Genomic DNA, 19841 nt, shown 5'->3' with positions numbered 1-19841 from the left:
GATCAAGGAAAGCATGAGGGCTTTTTTCTTCATCTTTGTTTCCTAATTATCATGAGAAACACTGATCATTCCAGGATTCATTTGGTATGTTCACATAAGCTAACAATATTACCCACACCTGATAAGGTTTCTCTCTACCACACAGTACAACCAACAGGTTTGAGTACTTACACAGTAAACACAATTGGAACATGTGGATTCAGCCTAACAGAGGAGGAGATAAAGAGGTAGAAAGACCCAAAGAAATTATAGAGTAGACTACATCCTCAGACCTTTTATTTTACATTATAAGATATGATTTTTATTTGCATTTCAGGGTTATAGAAATTTAGGACTTTTCTAAATTACTTCTGGTTTTTGTTTCTGATGCAAGATCACCTGAACAACTTCCAAGATTGCTCTCAAGCCTTTTCTTAAAAGCTAAACAAAAAATGAGATTTCACAGTTTCTATCAGTCACGTGTTCCAATTTCCACCCATCTTATTCTTAGAGGTTTGGTGTGCTTGTAGCCAAAATTCCTTGTGCTTCAAAGTAGGCTTATTTCACCTTCACCTGTCCTGGAAACTAAGATGTAAATGAGATCAGATCATCAGATCACTCTTTTTGTTACACCTCTTAGTATGCATTATACTTTTTTAAAATCTGGTTTTATGGCCTCACACAAATTTTGTTTTTCCAAACTCAGAAAATATAAATTTTAACCTTTTCACCAGTCCTGTTTTTTCAGACCTCTGCTAAAGCTTCTTGCAGTTTTCCTGGCAGCAGTTTGGGAGTCTGTCCATGTCTCCTTTTCAGCTGTGAGATGCTGCCTTTTTTATGTTGATGTTGCCTATAAAAATGCTCCACAGATATGACACAAGCAGCTTGCCCAGTATCCTGTGGACACAGCACAGAGTGGCATTTTCCTCCTTTGGAATGACCCATGCAATAGCGTTGGCTCCTATTCATTTTGTGGTCATCTCTTTTCCTATAATGCTGACTCATAGGCTGTTACTCACGTGCCTGGGCATTTGATTTTGCTCTTCCAAGGCTTGTGTTTTTCACTTGTCCTTATTGAATTTTCTGGTATTGATTTCTAAACATTCCTCCGGTTTAGCAGGATAATTTTGAATTCTGTCCCCATCTTCCCAAGTGCTTACAAAATCTCCCAGCCTGATATCCTTCTCACATTTTGTAACTGCTAGCATAACCTTCAGTGTTCTGATCATGAAGCAAAATCCTGCAGGACCACTTGATGCTGACCAGTTTAACACTGGGCTGCTGACAATGGTTGTTTTCCAGTTTGCCACTGTCATTTCACCTGGGTCTTACTACCCTATGCTGCCTTTGACAATGAGTTGTGGAGCTGTCTGAAGAATTTTACAAAGGTCAAGTTGTAGTGCATTCTCTCATTTCACATAGGCTAGGCCAGTTATCCTAACCAAGAGAGGAAAATCAGGCTGGTTTTGTTGTCAACTTGTTCTTCACAAATACATGTTTGCTATTCCCTAGCACCTTATTATCCTCTAGATGATGAAAATTTGGCTGTTGGTTCCAGTAACTTTCCACATATTAAAGTTATAATGAAGACTCTGTAATTCACTAATTCACTGGTTCCTCTTCCCCACTGCTCCCTTCTCCTTAAATATAGGTATAATAGTTTTTCTCTGCCAGTCCTCTAGGAACTCACTTATCTTCTGTAATCACATGAAAGTATTCACTAATTTTGTCTATTGCTTTAGCTGGTTTCTGAAGTACCTGAGGGAAAATTCAGTGTGGACTGATTAATCTTGCAAGATTTCAAAAATGTAGGCTATATGACTTGAGAGAAGACAGAACATAATATATAATATCCCATCAATTTTCACTGGGCACTGTACCTGGCTTTTGGCTATGATGAAGTTGATGAAATAAAAATGGATCAATCTATTTCTTCATGCTGCCCCCAAATTTAAAAGAGAAGCTGAAAAGCTTCAGAAAAAGCTGGAGAAAAAAAAGGAGAAACTGAAGGTAGTATTTATACTGCTACATTTTTTAAAGAGAAAAAACTATTCTTCAGTCAAAAGGAAGAAATCAAAATTCACGCTTCAGTGCATAAACTGATTACAAGGGTCAGCAAGGAATTGTTCTCACCATTTCCATCATCTTACAACAGTATGGTCTTATTTTTTATGGTTAACTAAAGATTATGTATCAAGCAGTATCACATTATTGACCTCAACACTGAGCACTAGTGCTTATTCCCATTGTTCTTTATTTTCTACTTCTTCCCCTCTCTGAAACTTAAAATACGAAATATCTAATTAATCATACTTCTCCAACAAGGAGGAAGAAACAAACGACATCAAGGCTGGAGTTTTCAGCTTTAACTTGAAGCAAAATTTCCATGTGTAACCATCTTTCAGGAAAATTATTTAAGAATGCATGCATGTCTTTCACATCTCATTCATTTTCCCGACAATCTGTAGTTCAATATCTAAGAAAAATACCACTTCTTTTCTCACACGTTCTCTCATTAGGATTTCACTTGTGTCAGACTAGAAGACCACTCCATTTCCACTTGGGGTGTACCATCTTTCCAGCTTCCTGGTTTAATCCTCTTTGCTGCTATTAGTCACAGCTATTCTGATGTCAAGTTCCTTTTGTCAGAATTTATTTCATTTCTGAACTATCTTTTTCAAAGCATGTGAAGAGGGAGTTTAACTATTTGGAAGTACCAGCTACTGGCAATTTCCAAAGGCAAAAATCTCAACAGTAGAGCAGAGACCTAGTTTGACAAGCCCATCCTGGTATCTCAAAAGATTGTGGTGCAGAACTTGCTGATAAAAATGCAGATTCATAAGTAAGAAAGAATACATTTAGAAAGTATGTAAGAATCTTGTTGCTGAAGTACACACATAGATCTAAGAAAAGATCTTCAAATTATTTGAGGGGTTGCATGAAGTGGCTACCAACAGTGGGAGAAATAGGCCTTGATGACCCTGCAGTTGCTGCTTGCAGGGTTTCTCCATGTTCATGTGGTGCGTTCAGGGTCATTAGTTCTTTCTACACCACTGATGTCTCCCTGCCTAAAGAGGAGGTGTGCCTAAATATTAAAGAGGCACCAAATTACCTTTTATTGACCATCACTAGTGACAGTGAATGAAAGCCATACCTTACTTTCAGGTTCATACTCAAAAAAAGTTTGCATTGATGTGCTCTACTGATCACAGAAAAGGCTTTAAAGCAGTGGGGAGAACCCTAGAATTTATATGTGAATAAAATTTTTCTCTAAGACTTTTAACAAACAAATGAAGAAGAATAGAACTACAAAGCTTGGTTTATTATGCTAATGTCTTTCCCTCATATCTCTTCCTTCATGCACAATAATTTCAGGTCCTTACAGCTGCTTTGTCATAACAGCTAACATACCTCAGTTACTATTGCAGAACTGCATGCAAGATGATCCCTTAGTCAAAGAGATTGTATAACTGCCCATACTTCCCTTAGGGGGACATTAACCTAGTTCTCACTTCTCGAGTAAACCTGCTAATCCCCAGGGAGCAAACAGAAATGCTGGGCAAACAGTTGGACTCAATGATCTTAGAGGTCTTTTTCAACATTAATGATTCTATGATTCTATGACATACAGTAATCCTTGGGATCTCTCCTTTTACAATGCTAAGAGAATATCAGTGCAATTATAGCACTGCACAAGCTCATTTCTTTGGGAAATCAGACTCAAAACACCTGCAGAAGATTCTCCCCTCTGAAGGACAGCAACCAGATGGCTCACAGCAGATAATGGAAGGATGGGAATTTCGGCCAAGAATACCTCAGCTCTTACAAAAGCGGCTATTACATCACCATTACAAATTGAATACTAAAACAGATGGAGCACAGGGTTTTGGATTCTTCTCTGAACGATTCACCTGTTACAAACTGACAAGCAAAGAGTTTGCCAGCAAGACAAAAGATCTTTTATATTCTAGTAAATGCTTGTTCTGCTTAGACATTAAGCAATCAATACAGAGGAACTGCTTCATCTTATGAAATGGGAGGTACTGGGAAAGCTCGAAACATGTCCCAGCAGTGGACTATGAAGAAGATGGAAAATAGATAATACATACTTCTTTGTGAGGGATAGGTGATGTTAGAGCATGTCACAGTTATAGATACAATTAGATAACACATTACACACACTCTGTGGAAACAGCAACAGTGGAGTTTGAAGACCAAAACCTAGAGGCTGGCATGCAAAGCATATGAGATTGTTTTTCAGGCTTTATGGACCTTTTGCTTGCTGTCTTAGAACTAGGACAAATAAGGTCAGTACATGTTTATTGCTTCTTTATTCTTTCAGCTTGAAAGTGTTCTGTGAAGGCTAAGCACTCATATTCTGTATTTCTAGAAATACTTTGAAGCTAGGTGATAAAAACAAGGTAGACTAGTATTTCAGAGAGACAAGGAGGCTGTAAGTCTTCTGTTTCTTTGCTGGTGCGGTTTCATATACTTTAGCTTGGACATGACTTGAAAATGTTCATCCTGTTGGCTACTAGTGTATGTCCTCATGCTCAGACAAGGCAAAATAAAAGATCAGGGGAGGTGTAAGTGCCAGTGTTGTACTGCTGAGCAATGTCAGAGTCAAGAGATGGTAATTAAAGGAAAGATTTTCACCTTTAGAGTACCTACACCTATTTTCTAAGTCAATTTAAAGAATATCCTTTCCCTATGAAAAGACACAATTAAAAAAAATCAACACCAAAAAGCACAAACAGAGAAACCAAAAACAACAACAGAAAAGCCAACTATCCACTAAATGCGAGTGGGTGCATGCAGTAATTATGAGAGATGGCAAAATATTGATTTCTGGTTAGAAAAAGAAATTACCTGTTCACTTCTTTGTCTTCAAGAGCTGCTTTTGGAAATGGGTTAGGATCCATTTCTAATATGACAAAATTCTGTATGAAATCCCAAGTTAACAAGGAACACAGTCACAACGAAACTAGAAAGTTGTCTTCAACAGCAACAGCACATAGGCCCTTGCCAATGATTGGTTTTGATTTTCATGCATGGGAAGAAATATTACTTCTACTTCGTGCAGGCAGACAGCTGCTTCCCATATCTGTCACCAGATAGGAGGTAACACCTTGTCTGTCTTTGGCATTTGGGGTTATCAGAGAGCTTTATCCAGTAGCTGTGGGATAAGAAAGAGATCATTTTTCACTGCCACAAGGAAAGATGTCGTATTGTGGGGACTAGCAGACACAAAATGCAAGCTAATGAACATGATCTGCTACCATAGCCACCATGCACTACAGACAGGGACACCTCAGGTTCAAAATGCATTCCAGGTGTGCAACAGGAACAGATTTTATCCCATGGCAGGGGAATGGTAGATGCCTGAATTGCTCAGGGGCCTTGAGACAAGTCTGAGCAAAGGCTTTTGGTACAGCTGCAAAGAAAGGTCACACTTTGGAGAGAGGAAGGGCTTTATGGTTCATTTTTTTGGTTTGTTTTTTGTTTTTTTTTTTAATCATCTTATGTGCTACTTTATACGAACATCAATTCACAATTTAGAGTTATTTGTACAGGCTTTTTGACAGCATAGCAAAAGTAGTCAGGATGTGAGAATTAAAAGGAATTTTTGCTTAATAATGAAAGCATAATTAGTATGATTTTCATAGGTTTTATATATCTTTGCACATCCTTGATGAAAGAGGGGTTGTTTTATCTGAAATTTATTTGAATTTTGCAGTGTATTTGCAATGCTACACTTAGTTCCTGTTGAAGTCGACTTCAGCAAAATTAGTTAGACATGCATGGAGCTTTAGAAACCATCCTGTACCTCTGTACTGCTCTTTACAGTAGTATTTACAATGCCTCACACTGAGTAAAAGCTGGGGATCAGATCTTTCCCTGATGCAAGTTATCAGCATAATTCAGTTTGGAATTGTTTACTCTGTCATTGTGTGTGTCTTTTATTCTTTTTGATCTTTTTATGCATCTATAACCATAGGGCTGGGATTTATACGATGGGACTCCCTCTGTCATTCTGTGGGATTTTTCACTCTGCAGACACTCCAAAGCTTTGAAGGACTTCAGATCTTGAGCAAAATGAGTTCACTGATGTGTCCCAGGAGAGATTGTTGACTAGTTTGTAGATATAATTTTATGACAATGGATTGTATTTGGAGTTAATGTTTATGCACCATATGGTACATTGTCAAGTTTCATTGTAGTTATGAAGGTCTTAATAAAGTGAAGTAAAAAACAAAAATATATGTTTAGGCCCAGTCTGTTTTCAAGAAAAGTAACTAGTGCTGCGAGATTTTTCCTTTTAACTTAAATTTGCCCAGAAAAAATAACAACAGGTAATAGTAATAGTAGGACTGTTCTGGGCCAGAGATAAAACATAGGAAGTTCTGGAAGTAGTACAGAAATATTTAGGACTATAATTATGCAGCCTGTTTAGAGATAACTAACTCAGGTACTGCAAGCATTACGATTTCTAAAATCATAGAGTCACAGAATCACAGAATGGGTCAGGCCAGAAGGGACCACAGTGGTCATCTGGTCCAATCTCCCTGCTCCAGCAGGGTCATCCTAGAGCACGTGGCACAAGATTGCAGCCAGACAGTTCTTTCACATCTCCTGTGAGGGAGACTCCACAACTTCTCTGGGAAATCTGTTCCAGTGCTCAGTCATCTGCACAGTAAAGAAGGTCCTCCTTGTGTTCAGGTGGAACTTCTTGTGCATCAGTTTCTGCCCATTGCCCCTGTGCTGTTGCACAGCACCACTGAGCAGAACCTGGATCCATTCTCTTGGCACTCTCCCTTCAGATACGAATAGACATTGATGAGGTCCCCTCTCAGTCCTTCTTGAGACTGAGCAGGCCCAGCTCCCCCAGCCCTCCCCATGCCAGAAGTTGGCTCCTTGTAAGAGAGGTGCTCCAGTCCATTGATCATCTTGATTGCCCACCACTGGATCTGCTCCAGGAGTTCCATGTCTCTCTTGTACTCAGAAGCCCAGAACTGGAAACAGCACTCCAAGACATAACCTCACTAGGGCTGAAAAGGGGACAAGTAGGGCATTAATTTCTTAAGAAATGTTAGTTCCTGGATCAGCAGAGCCTTCATCCCTGGCAGGTGGTGTGTCTGGTGCAGAATACAGCCTACAGTTGCTTACTAATTGGTGGTCCTGTGAGGTTATTGCAAAGGTGTCTTATGTCAAAGCAGCAAGCAAATGAGGGTACAGAAGCCCTAAGAACTAATCTGTGAATACATAAAAGAATAATCCATTTCATGGTGGGTAAAAAAACTGCACAGTACTCCCACCTCCACCTTGGTTTAAAATATCAAAATTGAGAAATTCAAGAAACAAAGTAAATAGCTCATTTGGATAATTCTTTTAGTCAAATTTAATTTCTTCTTACTGTGGTCATTACCAATTTCTTTAGTTTCTTTTGCAAAATACTGGGGGCAAAATCTTTAAATGTGTCATTAAACTGAGAAATAATTTTCCTTATCATATTCCTAGTGCAGTGTATGTGCTGCTAAGAAACGTGACATATTTGAAGCATTTACTTAAGAAGTATCACATGAATTTGTGTACTCATGTACAGAGAAAATTGAATGGGGAGTTTAACACTGGTTGCCTCTCTTCCCCACTTTCTCAGTGTAATACTCCAAATGAATTGCCTGCCATGAGCCATGAGCCTACATGGATTCCACTAAGGTCTGTAGCATTCTACAAGAGTGCTGAGTTCACATAGCAAAATCCATTGCAAGGACCAGGCATAAAAGATGTAAGCATGTAATTAATTTTATGAATGCAAATGGTCCACTGACTCTCTGGGGGGGACACCTGCTCCTTGTGGCGAGTACAGTAAGCATGTCAGTAAAACTTTTCAAGTCTGAGCTTTTTGCCTATAAAATCCTTGGCATTTATGTAAATATGTATTGAGCACAATACATTTCAATCCCAGTGGAACTCTCTGGGTGCCCATATGGTCATTCAAACTATTAATGTTTTTATCCTTTTGTTGGAAGTGTTGTTCTCTTGAGAATTAACAAGATAAATGGGTCACTTGTGAGAAATGCCAGAAGCTGGTCCTGGCACTTATTTAGTTTTCCTTTTCATTGTTGCCCAGAATTAGCTATTCAATTAAGAATAACTTAATTATGGAACAAATATGTGCTGGGGAGGGGGGAATATCTGTAGAACTGGAGCATGAAGAGCAGTTCACACTTGGAATATACCTACTTTAATTTGCAATATGGGCTAAAAGAGAAATTAACATTTTTATTGGTGAACTCTTTTTTGTGTAGAACAATTAGGTAGTTCCTTTGTACCATGTACAGACCACAAGTAGCACAAAGATCAATCAAATCTTCATGGGTCTTTATGAAGCCAAAAGTTGTATTTGTAACTGCTGACTGACCAGAAAAAGGATGTTTGCAATGCAAGAACAGAGAAAATAACCTAAACAACCAAGCTGATAATCAAATATTCATCACAAAAGCTGGGGCAAGAAAGGCATTCACTTTGGGTCAGGGATATAAACTGCACAGATTCACCTAAATGTTTTACCATAGAGTACACAGCTGTGAGAAACAAAACATTTAAGTTATTCTTGAAAACTAAAGCACCCTCTGCAGAAATCTCACAGATTTTGGCCATGTAGTTTTCCCAGGCTCAGTAATTTTTGTGTCTCAGCAAGGAAAACAAGATTTCCCTCTCTTTACTGCCTTCAAATTCTATGCACATCCCCATGCTGAGTCATGAAATACGTTTCTGTAATATATTTCAAACAGCAAGCAGAGGTTCATCAATTCCATCTTTGCAGATTTCCTTAAGAATGCACTTTGAAGGGCTCCAAGAAACAATTTGCATTAAGCCACATTAAAAGTTCAGTTCTGCCTCACTCAGTAATGCCAAGTAACCCTTCCTGTATGATGGCTGCCCCTGATTCCCTGCAAGGAACAGAATCTGCCTCCAAGCCTGAGCCATCCATCTGTGTCAAAAACCACTGTGGACCATTTAAGTCTAGAGAACTCACCAAGCTGAAACACCCCAAACACCTGGATCTTAGCCTAACCAAGTGTTGTGTCTACAGCTGAAGTGACCCTGTACTCATCCATCACACTCATCTGGTGAAGAAGCCATCTGTGTGAGTCCTCTGAGAGACTCAGTCACCCTTAACTGGCCTTAACGGTAGCTCAGCCATCACTTGTGCTACCACTCAGTTCAAACCCTAAATGTATGTGCCTTTTTACACCGCTGAGAAATGCATTCCTTGCCCTGTAGGACTTGCAGATGCAGAAGCCAAGAGCACATGCCTGGGGTTGGTGATACTGCGGGAAAAGGGACGCAGACAAATCAGCAGCACCTCAGGCCAGGAGTTAACAGAGGCCTTTTTCATCCCTTTAATACCAGCTGAGAACCTGAGACAGAAAACAATGTCATTCTCCTTCAGTCTCTGAGAGGAACCATTGTGGACTAAATATTGTTACTAATGGTATTAATTTGCCCTTAGACAAGGAGCAAAATGCAACTATGAACTGCTTGCTCATGGTTTTGGAAAGGCATGAGAAACCAGAAACTCTGCTATTAATAAAGGAAAAAAAAACTCTATTCCACTTCAATACTACTGCTTTCTTCCATTTCTACAAAAATATATGACCATGTCACCATGGGCTGGCAGTAAATGGGGAAATACTGGTACTCAAGGAAGGAACATCCTTTTACTAGTTTACATTACTTAATGGCAAGTTTCCTGACAGTTGCCATACCCCAGAATAAGATTGCATTGGGAATAAGAAATGTTCTTAGGGATATTGCTGCCAGGGACCACTGAGTTGTACACTATTTTCAAGAAAGGTTCCTCATGGAACTGCACATTCAGATGTCAAAAGCTGTTCTCACAGAAAGCCTGAAGCACTTATATTGCTACTCTTGACCGTTTTTTCACTGCTTTTACTTACCTTGATTCTTGCTGGTTTAACGCACATGTGGATGAAAAGCATCCTGATGACCTGATTTCTTTTACTATTGCCTCATTACAGGTATACTGGTAACTCTGCAAGTTCATTTAACAATGTCTTGATACCTTGCCTAAGCACTGTTGATCCTTGATGGCTGAACCTAATTGCAGGAGACACCTGGCACCATTAGTTTTGAATCTGTGCTTTGAGAATTCACTTACAAATACAATTCTGATTGCCACAGGAATTTGTCCATTGTGTTGTATCACCTCTTTGCCACATAAACAAAAATGCAACTGATCTGTGCAGTAGGTGAAGTTTCTTAACGCAAAAACTCCTGGTAGGACCTTAGCTGCTGGATCATAGCCTACCCCCAGTTACTCTTCCAATTGCAGGGTGTATTCCCTCAGATTACATTAGGAGGTGGTGGGAAGCTCTTCCCCACATTTATTCATCAGCAAAATGTGGGTTGTAAATAATGTCCCCCTGACTTTGCTGAGAAGAATTTGTTGTTTAAAACATGCCATGAACATGGTGGACATACTTATGAGTGGAGGGCTTCAGCCTTCTTTTCCCAATGTTGAGGTGTATTGGAAGTTTGGAGCAAAGGCCTCACAGGACAAAGAGAGGCAAGCCCTACACACAAAGTTCTTGGACTCCTGTGGCTCTGGGCAACCTGCAGGGACTGTGAGCCACCTCCCTGCCTCTCACAAACAGCTGCCAACTTCTTCATGAAGTGACAGACACACAGAGATTACTGTGGTCCTTCTGGGCTTGTACTGCTTAGGTGAATCCCAATTCTTTAGCTTTGCAGACAGTAAACCCTAACATATTATGTAGCCAGTGTCTAAACAACAAGCAGTTCTGGATATTGCGCTGCTTAGAAGGATTTTACCATGTTCTGTGCTTATAGTTTTGACTTTCTTTCTCATATCTATTAAGGCTTAGGCTGTAAACTTTTTCAAGGTAAAGGACTCATTAGTTTGCCATACTTCACAACTGTATAGGCTACTGGCACTGTGTGGTCATACTTCTGGGCTTTGTACTTGGAAACATTTTGTGTAGAAATTAGACTTAGATGGTAATTTTGTCTCTACCCCCCCCTGTGGACATTAGTTCCAGATTTACGTTGCCATTTTCAGATTTCAGCCAACTTTTGGATTATTTTTTAAATTTCTGTTTCAGAAGATTTATAAGTGTACCCAGTTCTCCAGTTGTAACAACCTTTATGCCGGGAATTCACAACCATACTCTTCTTCTATCTTAAAAACTTTGCATTGTCTCAGGCATTACTTTAAAGTCATGCAGCTGTCTAAAATACTTGTTATTATTTTGAAATCTTCCAAAAATTTCAGTTGGAAATATTTGACAGACATCTCCTGGTACATTTATTTCCACAGGATAAAACAATTAACTAAGCCTAAACACCTAAGTGTAGAACAGCAGTAAAAGGAAGTGAACTACTGGCTTAAGACTCAGAGCTCCACATGCCTTTCCTAATTAGTCTGTTTGTCATGAAAAAAGAAGTGTTCTTTAAAGCAACAGCAAAAATACTCTACCAACAGAGGATGTATGGAGTGTTTTGATAGAGTAACTTGTGTGCAGTACTAGATCATGCAGTTCAGCAAAATGGTGAAGAAAAGGTTTGCCTGGAGTGAGGTTACCAACTAAACTGACTTCATGACAAGACCCTAGACTGATAAGAAAGTGCCCTTTGATAGAGGTCATTGTTCCTTTGCCTAAACAGGTCTTTAAGGACTGTGAAAGGAAAAAATGCGTTAGCATGACTTGCTTGGTGTCATGGTTTGACACTGGCACAATGCCAGTGCCCCCATGAAAATGTGATCCCTCCCTTGAATGCTGTGAAATGGAATCTAGAACAGAGCAAAGCAGGCCCAAGCTTAATAATATGGAAAAAAAAAAAAACCTTTATTAAGCTACTACTACAAAAGGAAAAAGAAAGGAAAAAGGAAAAAAAACCACACAAAGATCAAATGAAAACCTTGCAAAGCATTCCTCCTCCCACCACCCAACTCCAACAAACCACAGCGAGACACAATCTGGACCCCAATCAGGTTTCCACCCTCCAGACAATCGATACTCAGGCCTTCGAGGGAACAGAGTCTCTCCTGTGCCACAGACCCCCCAAGAAACACAGCTCCACATCCTGTGTTTCCATGTCACACATGGCACCGCCCGGAGAAAAGTTTGCCATGGTGACCCTCTCCTTTCCGTGCACAGTGCTCTCACCACCAATGCATGGATGGACAGACTGCTTTTAGGATTTTTCCTTTCAAGGATGCCCTGCCAAGAGGGGAGAAAACAACAGTTCAGTTTTTCATTGTTTGGGACCACAGTCCCCCCCATTTTCCATTTCCCCTGGGGCCAAGGGTTCAAGAACAGAGATCTTCTTCTCTTTCCTTTCCAGGACAAGGGGGCGCCACCACAAACCCCCTAACCTCTTCTCCGTTCACTCCACTTTTGTTTTTTTCCCAGCTGAAGCAGGTCTCTTGACTCACTGGCATCCTCCCAAAACACAGTCCCTCTTGGAGGAGAAGATTGGTTCAGGTTGTGGCTAACACGGAAAAGTCCAGCCAAAAGCCACTCCTTGTCCCCCTCCCATCTAGAATTCCTCCTTCTAACATCCCAGGGTCCAAGGTGTCCCTCTTCCTCTCTTTTTCAAACCAAGGAGGGGAAAGGAAAATTCACAAAGCTTTCATTCCTCAAGGAAGGGTTAAAAGTCCGAACTCCCCAGGGATGGCTCGATGCCCGGACATCCAGCAACTCCCACGCACTGGGCACCTTGCAGCTCCCCCCTCTCCTCCTTCCTCGCGGTGGAATTGCTGACAGGACAGGACCGCCGCCGTCTCTTTCTCTCTCCCCCTCGGGAGAGAAACCGGGGTGGGGGGGGGGGGAGGAAATGGAGACATCCCAGATTTCTTCCACCCTTCCATCTGCAGGGGCCAGCCCGGTTCCAGTCCTTCCACCACCCTTGGACCTACCGTCGTCAGGCCATGGGCCTTCCCCTCCCCACCCAGCTCGTTGCTGGGCAGGGGAGAGTTTTGCACTGCGTCCTGACCAGAACCAAAGAGAACGAGTTCCCCTGGGAATTCTGCTCTTAACCCCTCTGTGTTCTCAGAGGTGTGTCCACCTTCAATTGGTCAATATCCAAATTGACCTCTTCCTTCCGGAAAAATTCTCTTTCCGTGTCAAACCACGACACTTGGACATACAGTATGTGGCCATCAGCACTGTGAAACATTTTGTTGGCTATAAAATCATTAACTGACCATTCAAATTCTAGAAATATTGCAATCAGTTCCTCAGAGAGGAGGCAACAGAGTGTGAAACCTGAATTCAAGCAACAGAGAGGATGAAAGAATAATTAAAGTCAGAAATAACTTTAGCTTCCAGAAATTATACTCAAGGTTTGCACTATAGTAATAAAATCTGTATCTATGTAGACATGTGTGCATGGATGTGTAATGGCAATGACATTGTTTCCAAACAGAAAGATGGTTGCCAAATATTGTTCTCCAGCTATCATAATTTTCCAGAGTGAACTGGTTTTAAATATTCTCTAAGGACTTCTAGTCATAAATATTTCTAAAAATATGTCAATCAATATTATAAAACAACCCTACAACTAAATTAGCAACGTCAAGAACTCATTGACTAAACCCTGATATGACTGGTACCTGAGGCTCCAGGTCTTCAGCTTATATGGCAATGGTATTTCTGTTTTCAAAAGTTGTTTATCCTGATCTTACATTTTTTATATAGAGGATTAAATACTTTCTAGCATATTTACCTATTGAGAAAACTCATCTGCCTTGAGGAAAAAGGCATACTCTTATAAACTTCCTTTAACTTTACAGGATACTGCATTTCTGAGAACCAGGATCTCTTCTGGACATTTCAAAGGACTACACAAGGACCTACTTTATTCTCAAGGGACCCAAGTTACTGTGTTTGGACTTTTAAATCAGTCCTAGTATACGGATGTGGACTTCAGGTAGAATGAGCAATGCAAAGAACTTGTTTGGACTTGGTGTCTCCTTGTATTTTTGGGGACTGATGGACCTTACTACAACTGTGCTGTCAGGAAGTGCCAGGCCCCTCACTGAAGGGCAAGAAGACAACCTGTCAGACAAGCTGCATCAGCGTATGAAGAGGAGCTGGGTGTGGAACCAGTTTTTTGTTCTGGAGGAATACACAGGAACTGACCCTCTCTATGTCGGGAAGGTAAGATCCACAGTGGGAGGATGTCTGTAATAGTGTATCAACCTGTGTATCTGCAGATTGTGGTGAAAAACGGGATGTTTACTCAAGTGCCTTTGCCTTTCTTCTTGCAGTGACTTCATCCACATTAATTTCACTTCTGCTCCCAAGAGTTTTTGCCCCGTGTCACCTTTGTTTGGAAAGAATTTCTGTTTCAAGGGGCTGTCAATATATTTGCCTATTTCAAAGAGATCTGCTGCATCAATCATCATCTGCAATTTGAGGTAGTGTTAGAAAATCTGCAGCAATTTTTCCAGGGACTCCTACAATGTCAAGGCAAAGCAACATTATATTGACGTATAAGGAGTAGGAAAGAAAGGAAGAGTTTCTGATTGTGCTTCTATCCATGATCAAGTCAGCTAGAAGCTGCAATTCAAAATCAAATTAAATAGCTAGTTTCACTTTAAAACTGCCATTTTAGGTTTTGTTTTCTGTAAATCTTCAGGGTCAGAGTATCTTCTAGTTTACCACATCTTGACTGCAGGTTAATTTTGTGGACTACAAAGAAGTTGCTCCAGATCTAGAAGGATAGATGGACATCTCATTAAATCCAAGTATAAAGAGTCCTATTTTTGGATCCCTTATGCCCCAAGAACCTACCCATCAGTACAGATATGTGTAAAATATATTCCCGAGCTCATTCTATACATATACTTGGTAATATTTTGCATTTACTTTTCTGTGTCTCCTTGTGGAAGAAGCTGATGGAAATCAGACCAGTGATGTCTGCTGTCACAATCTGTCTCACCATATCCATCCTCCTTTTTTGTTTTTAAAGACCCTGAATCGCTGACCCTGTATTGACCCTGTTACTCAAAGTTTTATGGTCAGCATCAAGTGTGCTTTTATTCTACACCAAGGTGACAAATCTGGACAAAAATGTGGAGAGACTTAAGTGTTTGAACAATACAACCAAGATTTACATGCCTAGAATATCAGCTACAGCTATGACAAGTGGAGACTACACATAGGTATATATGAAAAATAACTTAGAAAGGATGCCAGAAAATAATTCCTTCACATTTCATTGCTTACTTTTATGAGATATAGGCTCTGTTTTTCCTTCCAAGCTATCCTTCTGCAGGAGAAAAAAAAAAAATATTTCATATCCAGAGGCCCAGTTTGGACTCATATTTATCATTCTACAGCCCCATAGAGCTAAACTGTGCTCTCAGTCACACAAATATAAATCAAAATGGATCTGCAGGCTTCAGAAGACCTCCTCCTGATTTAGCCCTGCATGACTGACAGCAAGATGTGCTCTCCTTCCTCCTACAGCAATGGCATTACTAGTGATTGCCTCCAGATGAGACCTCATTAGTCTTCATTCATCTGTGCACCTAGCTTTTCAGGTCCTGAGATCTCTATTGATTAAAGAAATTAATACCTGTTTTCAGGCAATTCCCAGCTTCAGAACAAGGGCCAGACTTATTATTCCACATTCTCAGTTACATCTGAAATTACTTCAGGCTTCCACTTGTGAGCCAAATCTTAGGCAAAACACGTATGGGGAGAAACCAGCTCATCTTTCAGACCTGATGTTATCATTAGGAGCACGCACATTTGGCACAGTCAGCAGCACTCCTGAGCTTGCCACCGCTCAGCTTTGCCCAAGGGAAGGACACCAGGACACCAGGATGGCTCCTCACGCCCCTCTGAAGCCCAAGCTGCCACCAGGGAGATTCTCCAAGGCTGCCTGGGCACTGGCTGTGTCACGCCAGGGTGCACGAGAGATAATTAGTGCCCAGGGTTAACAGGGCCAATTAGTCCCGCGCACCGCTGAGCTGGTCCCTCGGAAGGGCTCTGAACCAAGCAGCGCTCCGTGCAGCCCCGGCTCCAGGGAGCTCTGCTGCCAAAAGGGGCCCATGGGGCTCGCAGGTTCCATGGTGTCCCAGCCTGATCAGGTGCGCAGAGCTGGCCGAGCTGGGATGGGAATGTGGGGCTCTGTGAGGCAGAGGCTTCCCCTCGCCTCGCCCAGCCAGAGGCACAGGCGCTCCGAAGAGGCAGCAGCCTCCCACAGCTCATCGCCTGCCTGCATTTGTGCTGCCTGAGTCTCAGGGATCCTTTCCTTAGGAAAGGGGTCAGCAGGGAATAGACTGTGGGGTGAATTAATTGTTCCGGCAGGCTAGAAGTTTTTCAGCCCGAGTCACCCCAGGCTGACTCAAAAATAGCTCTGGTAAAGGCTTGCACGGAGTGGGGCATGCAAGGGTTTTCAGTCTGCTGCTGGCTGCTCACACCAGCCCTCCAAAACAGCCCTGGGTCCCCTACCAGGCCAGGCAGGGCCTCTTCCAACTGATACCACCCACAACATCCTGAAACATCGTCATAGCCAGGCCTTGCTTTTATCCATCTGCTCTCTCCAAGCCTCTATCAGAAGAAGAGAGAAAGCACAGCACAGAGCCAGTTGTACAGCTGGTTCTGGCTAGTTCTGTGTGATTGGAGCAACCAAAAAAGCACCTTGACTTGAACCACAGGTCCAGACTTGCCTTTTATGATTTCCAAGGCTACTGTGATTCTGTGAACTTCCCTAGACAACTGTTAAGGCAAGGTGCAAAATCTGTTCTGGACAGAGAAATGAAAGAAACTTCCTGACGTGAAGCCAGTACAATTTTTGCTTTTCTCCAGTGCTCATGATAGTGATTTAAAGTACTTCAGCTTCAGAGGGTTCCTGGTGCTGTCACAGATAAATACAAGGCTTCAGTTTTCCTAGAGGTGTCCATTATTGGCTAATAGGATGAACCAGGGAAACCAAAGCCCCTTCATTTGCTACAGCAGGTATTTTCCACATTCAATGAGCAGCCTACACTGTGTCAGTAATTGAACTGGGGACACACTTCACCATTTTGCCACGTTGGAAACTCCCTAACTCTGTTTCAAAGAAGCATTTGAATCACAGCAGCTGAACAAATGAGTAAAATGCAACCTCTCTGCAGACTATCAATGTACACCAACCACACTCAGTCATGTATCCTTACAAAAATCCCCTGCAGGTGCTACCTCCCTGGAAGCAGAGAAGGGAGAAGCACATCAAGGATGGAGTCACAGACTGCTTAGCAGAGCTGTGTGGTTCTCCCCCGAGCTGCTCACTGCAGTGCTACTCTCTTCCACGTGCCCTTTGCCAGGAAATGTGTCATTCCAATGCAGGTGTAGCATCCTTATTTTTTTGTACGATACTCATCAAAAGAAGCAACGCGGGTTGACACAGTTAAAAATTTCTCAGGAGTTATCAGCTTTATTCCTCCAATAACCCCTTCCTTAATATGGAGGAGAAAGTAAAAATTAATTCCTCCTACTCAGTATCAATCACACGGCAGCACCATTTATTGCACCACCCATAAAACAAGCCCAACTTAAGACTAGATCACCTTTCCACCACAGTGACTTTTACACTCCAAACTAGAACATCCTGATATTAGGTTTGGTGTGAACTTCAGTCCCTTCAGACACCAAATTCTTTCAGATTTATTGCACTCTGGCAGTGTTATGTCTTTTTGTCTTTTACATTCTTTTTTGCTTTGTCTTGAAAAAGTGGGTTATACAAGAAGCTGTAAAAGTGCTGCTAGCATTTCTTACTGCCTAGCCTTGGTTGAGACCCAAACAATGTGTTTCTAACAAATCACAGTTATACAGAGACCCTCTTGTACTCCCAAATTCTTAATAGCATGCCATGTTGATTCCTTGTTTGCTCCCTTCACAACTGCATTTATTCCAAATAGAGCTTTGGACAGAAGGTGTAATTTAACTGATAAGTTTGATTCATTATTTGCTTCTAAGTATTCTGAAAATTCCTGACCACATACTGCTATTTGAAAAAAATGCTTATTTTTTTCTTTCTCTTTTCCTCCTTCTTTTTCTCCTTCTTCTTCATTTTCTTTTCTTGTTCCTGTTCCCTTTTTCTTTTCCCATTTTCTTTTTTCCTTGTTTTTAATTTATTTTTCATTTTTCTCTTTATTTTCTGTTTAATTTGTGCCTTTTGACCTTGAATTTGACTTTGCCTTCCTCTTTCTTTTTTTTTTTTCCCTTTTCCTCATTTAATGATGACTTGCTGGTGTTCCAAAACTCATTTTCTTCCATCAGGCCCAGCTCTAATTCCCCAATCAGGTCTAACATCTGTATCTGTCTCAGCAGCTGCATTCTTTCACTGATGCACTAATGCACTAAAACAAATGCCCAAGATGTAGCTTAGTGGTTCTGAATCAATTTGAAATGCTATAATGGTGTCCTCCTTCTGGAATTATCCTGTTTACTAGCTCCTACAGTGATAATCTCTGAGTTATGGGCGTTTCGGGTAAGTCATGACAACCACTGTCTTTTTTTAAATTAATCACAAGATGGTGTTTCCTGAAGATACACCAGTTTGCAGTCCTGGTGCCTGCATGTGAATTAATACACATGGCAGCCATTTAAATTTAACTGTTTACCACTGCCAAATTTTTCTAGGCTTGTTCTTCCACCATTCAGTTAATACATCACCTGAGAGCGGCCAGTTTTTCTCCAAAATATCAATGTTTCTCAGATGCAGTAGCCACTGCAGGGATGGAGGCAGAGGAGGAAATGGCCTGACACAGCCATTGCCACAACCTGCACCTTCAGCTCCTGCAGGTACACTGCAGTGCTGCTCTCCATGGGCCACCTCCATACAGACTTGTCTGCAGGCTGGGATATGCCATGGAAAACCACAGGATCCCACCTCAGCTGAAAGCACTCTTGCCCTGAAAATCAAGAGTGGGTCCAAGTTTTGCATAAGTTGCATGACCTACCTGAGAGGCAAGTAAGGGAGACACCCTTCAAGAAAATGAGTTTCTCCCAACCAGACCCTTCACTGGGGGAAAAGCTCTTTCTGCTCCCTGGTCAACAGGATCATGTACCCTAAAACAGCTGAGGAGCTGCTTCACTGGCACTAGAAATGCTCAGGTCAGATAAGTAATTTTGCCCACATTCCTATGAAACTTTCTCCTATGTAATAAGTTATTGGATATGTTCTTTACATTTTTAAACAGCTCAGAGAAGAGATTTCTTCTTTCTTTCTTGAGACAATAGCCTGTATTCAATTATACAAAGTTTGACTTCTGCTTTTCGACACGAATTATCCATTTCTGCTCAGATTCTTTCTTCAAATACTGTGTTCATATATTCAGTTTATAATTCTAAGATTTTTCTCTCCAGTGCAAATATTTACCTATGTTTGGCCCCATCCTCCAAAATTGCTCCCATCTGTCCTTTGATCTCATCAAAGCATTAAACACACACCTAATCCTGACCACATTTCTGAGATTATTTGCCCATATATGCATTTTAAAATGTACTTAATTGAACCCAGAACAGTTTCACTGGGTTTTTTTTAATTATTATTTCTCTTTTATTCATTGCCCACAATCATAATCACACTGGAAAACAGTATTCACATCTGAACCATTTTGATTTTTTGCACCTCAAGCCAATTGCCTTCCTGTCTTTTGGTACTGAATGATTACTGCCACTGGGCATTGATCTTTATGTTCTATTCTTCAAAAGCATGGAATTATGAGCATACCATCATGGGTTTTCATAGTGTGAGTGAAATTAACCAGTTTCATTGCTTTTGATAGTCATTCCAGTATTTCATGGGAACCAGGT

The 19841-nt window shown here is 41.0% G+C and overlaps 1 protein-coding gene across 1 annotated transcript in view; it reads left to right on the top strand.

Annotated features, from left to right (window-relative positions):
- CDH20 (cadherin 20) overlaps positions 1-19841 on the top strand; it is a 121638-nt gene that overhangs the window by 69549 nt on the left and 32248 nt on the right. The window contains exon 2 of the mRNA XM_021552338.2: positions 13823-14189. Coding sequence (XP_021408013.2) covers positions 13947-14189 — 243 coding nt within the window. The 5' untranslated portion in view covers positions 13823-13946. The remainder of the gene's footprint in view (positions 1-13822; positions 14190-19841) is intronic.

Source organism: Lonchura striata, chromosome 1 (assembly GCF_046129695.1).
Source record: "Lonchura striata isolate bLonStr1 chromosome 1, bLonStr1.mat, whole genome shotgun sequence".
NCBI lineage: Eukaryota > Metazoa > Chordata > Aves > Passeriformes > Estrildidae > Lonchura > Lonchura striata.
Note: the sequence above shows the minus strand (reverse complement) of the source record. Positions and strands in the feature narration are given on the sequence as shown.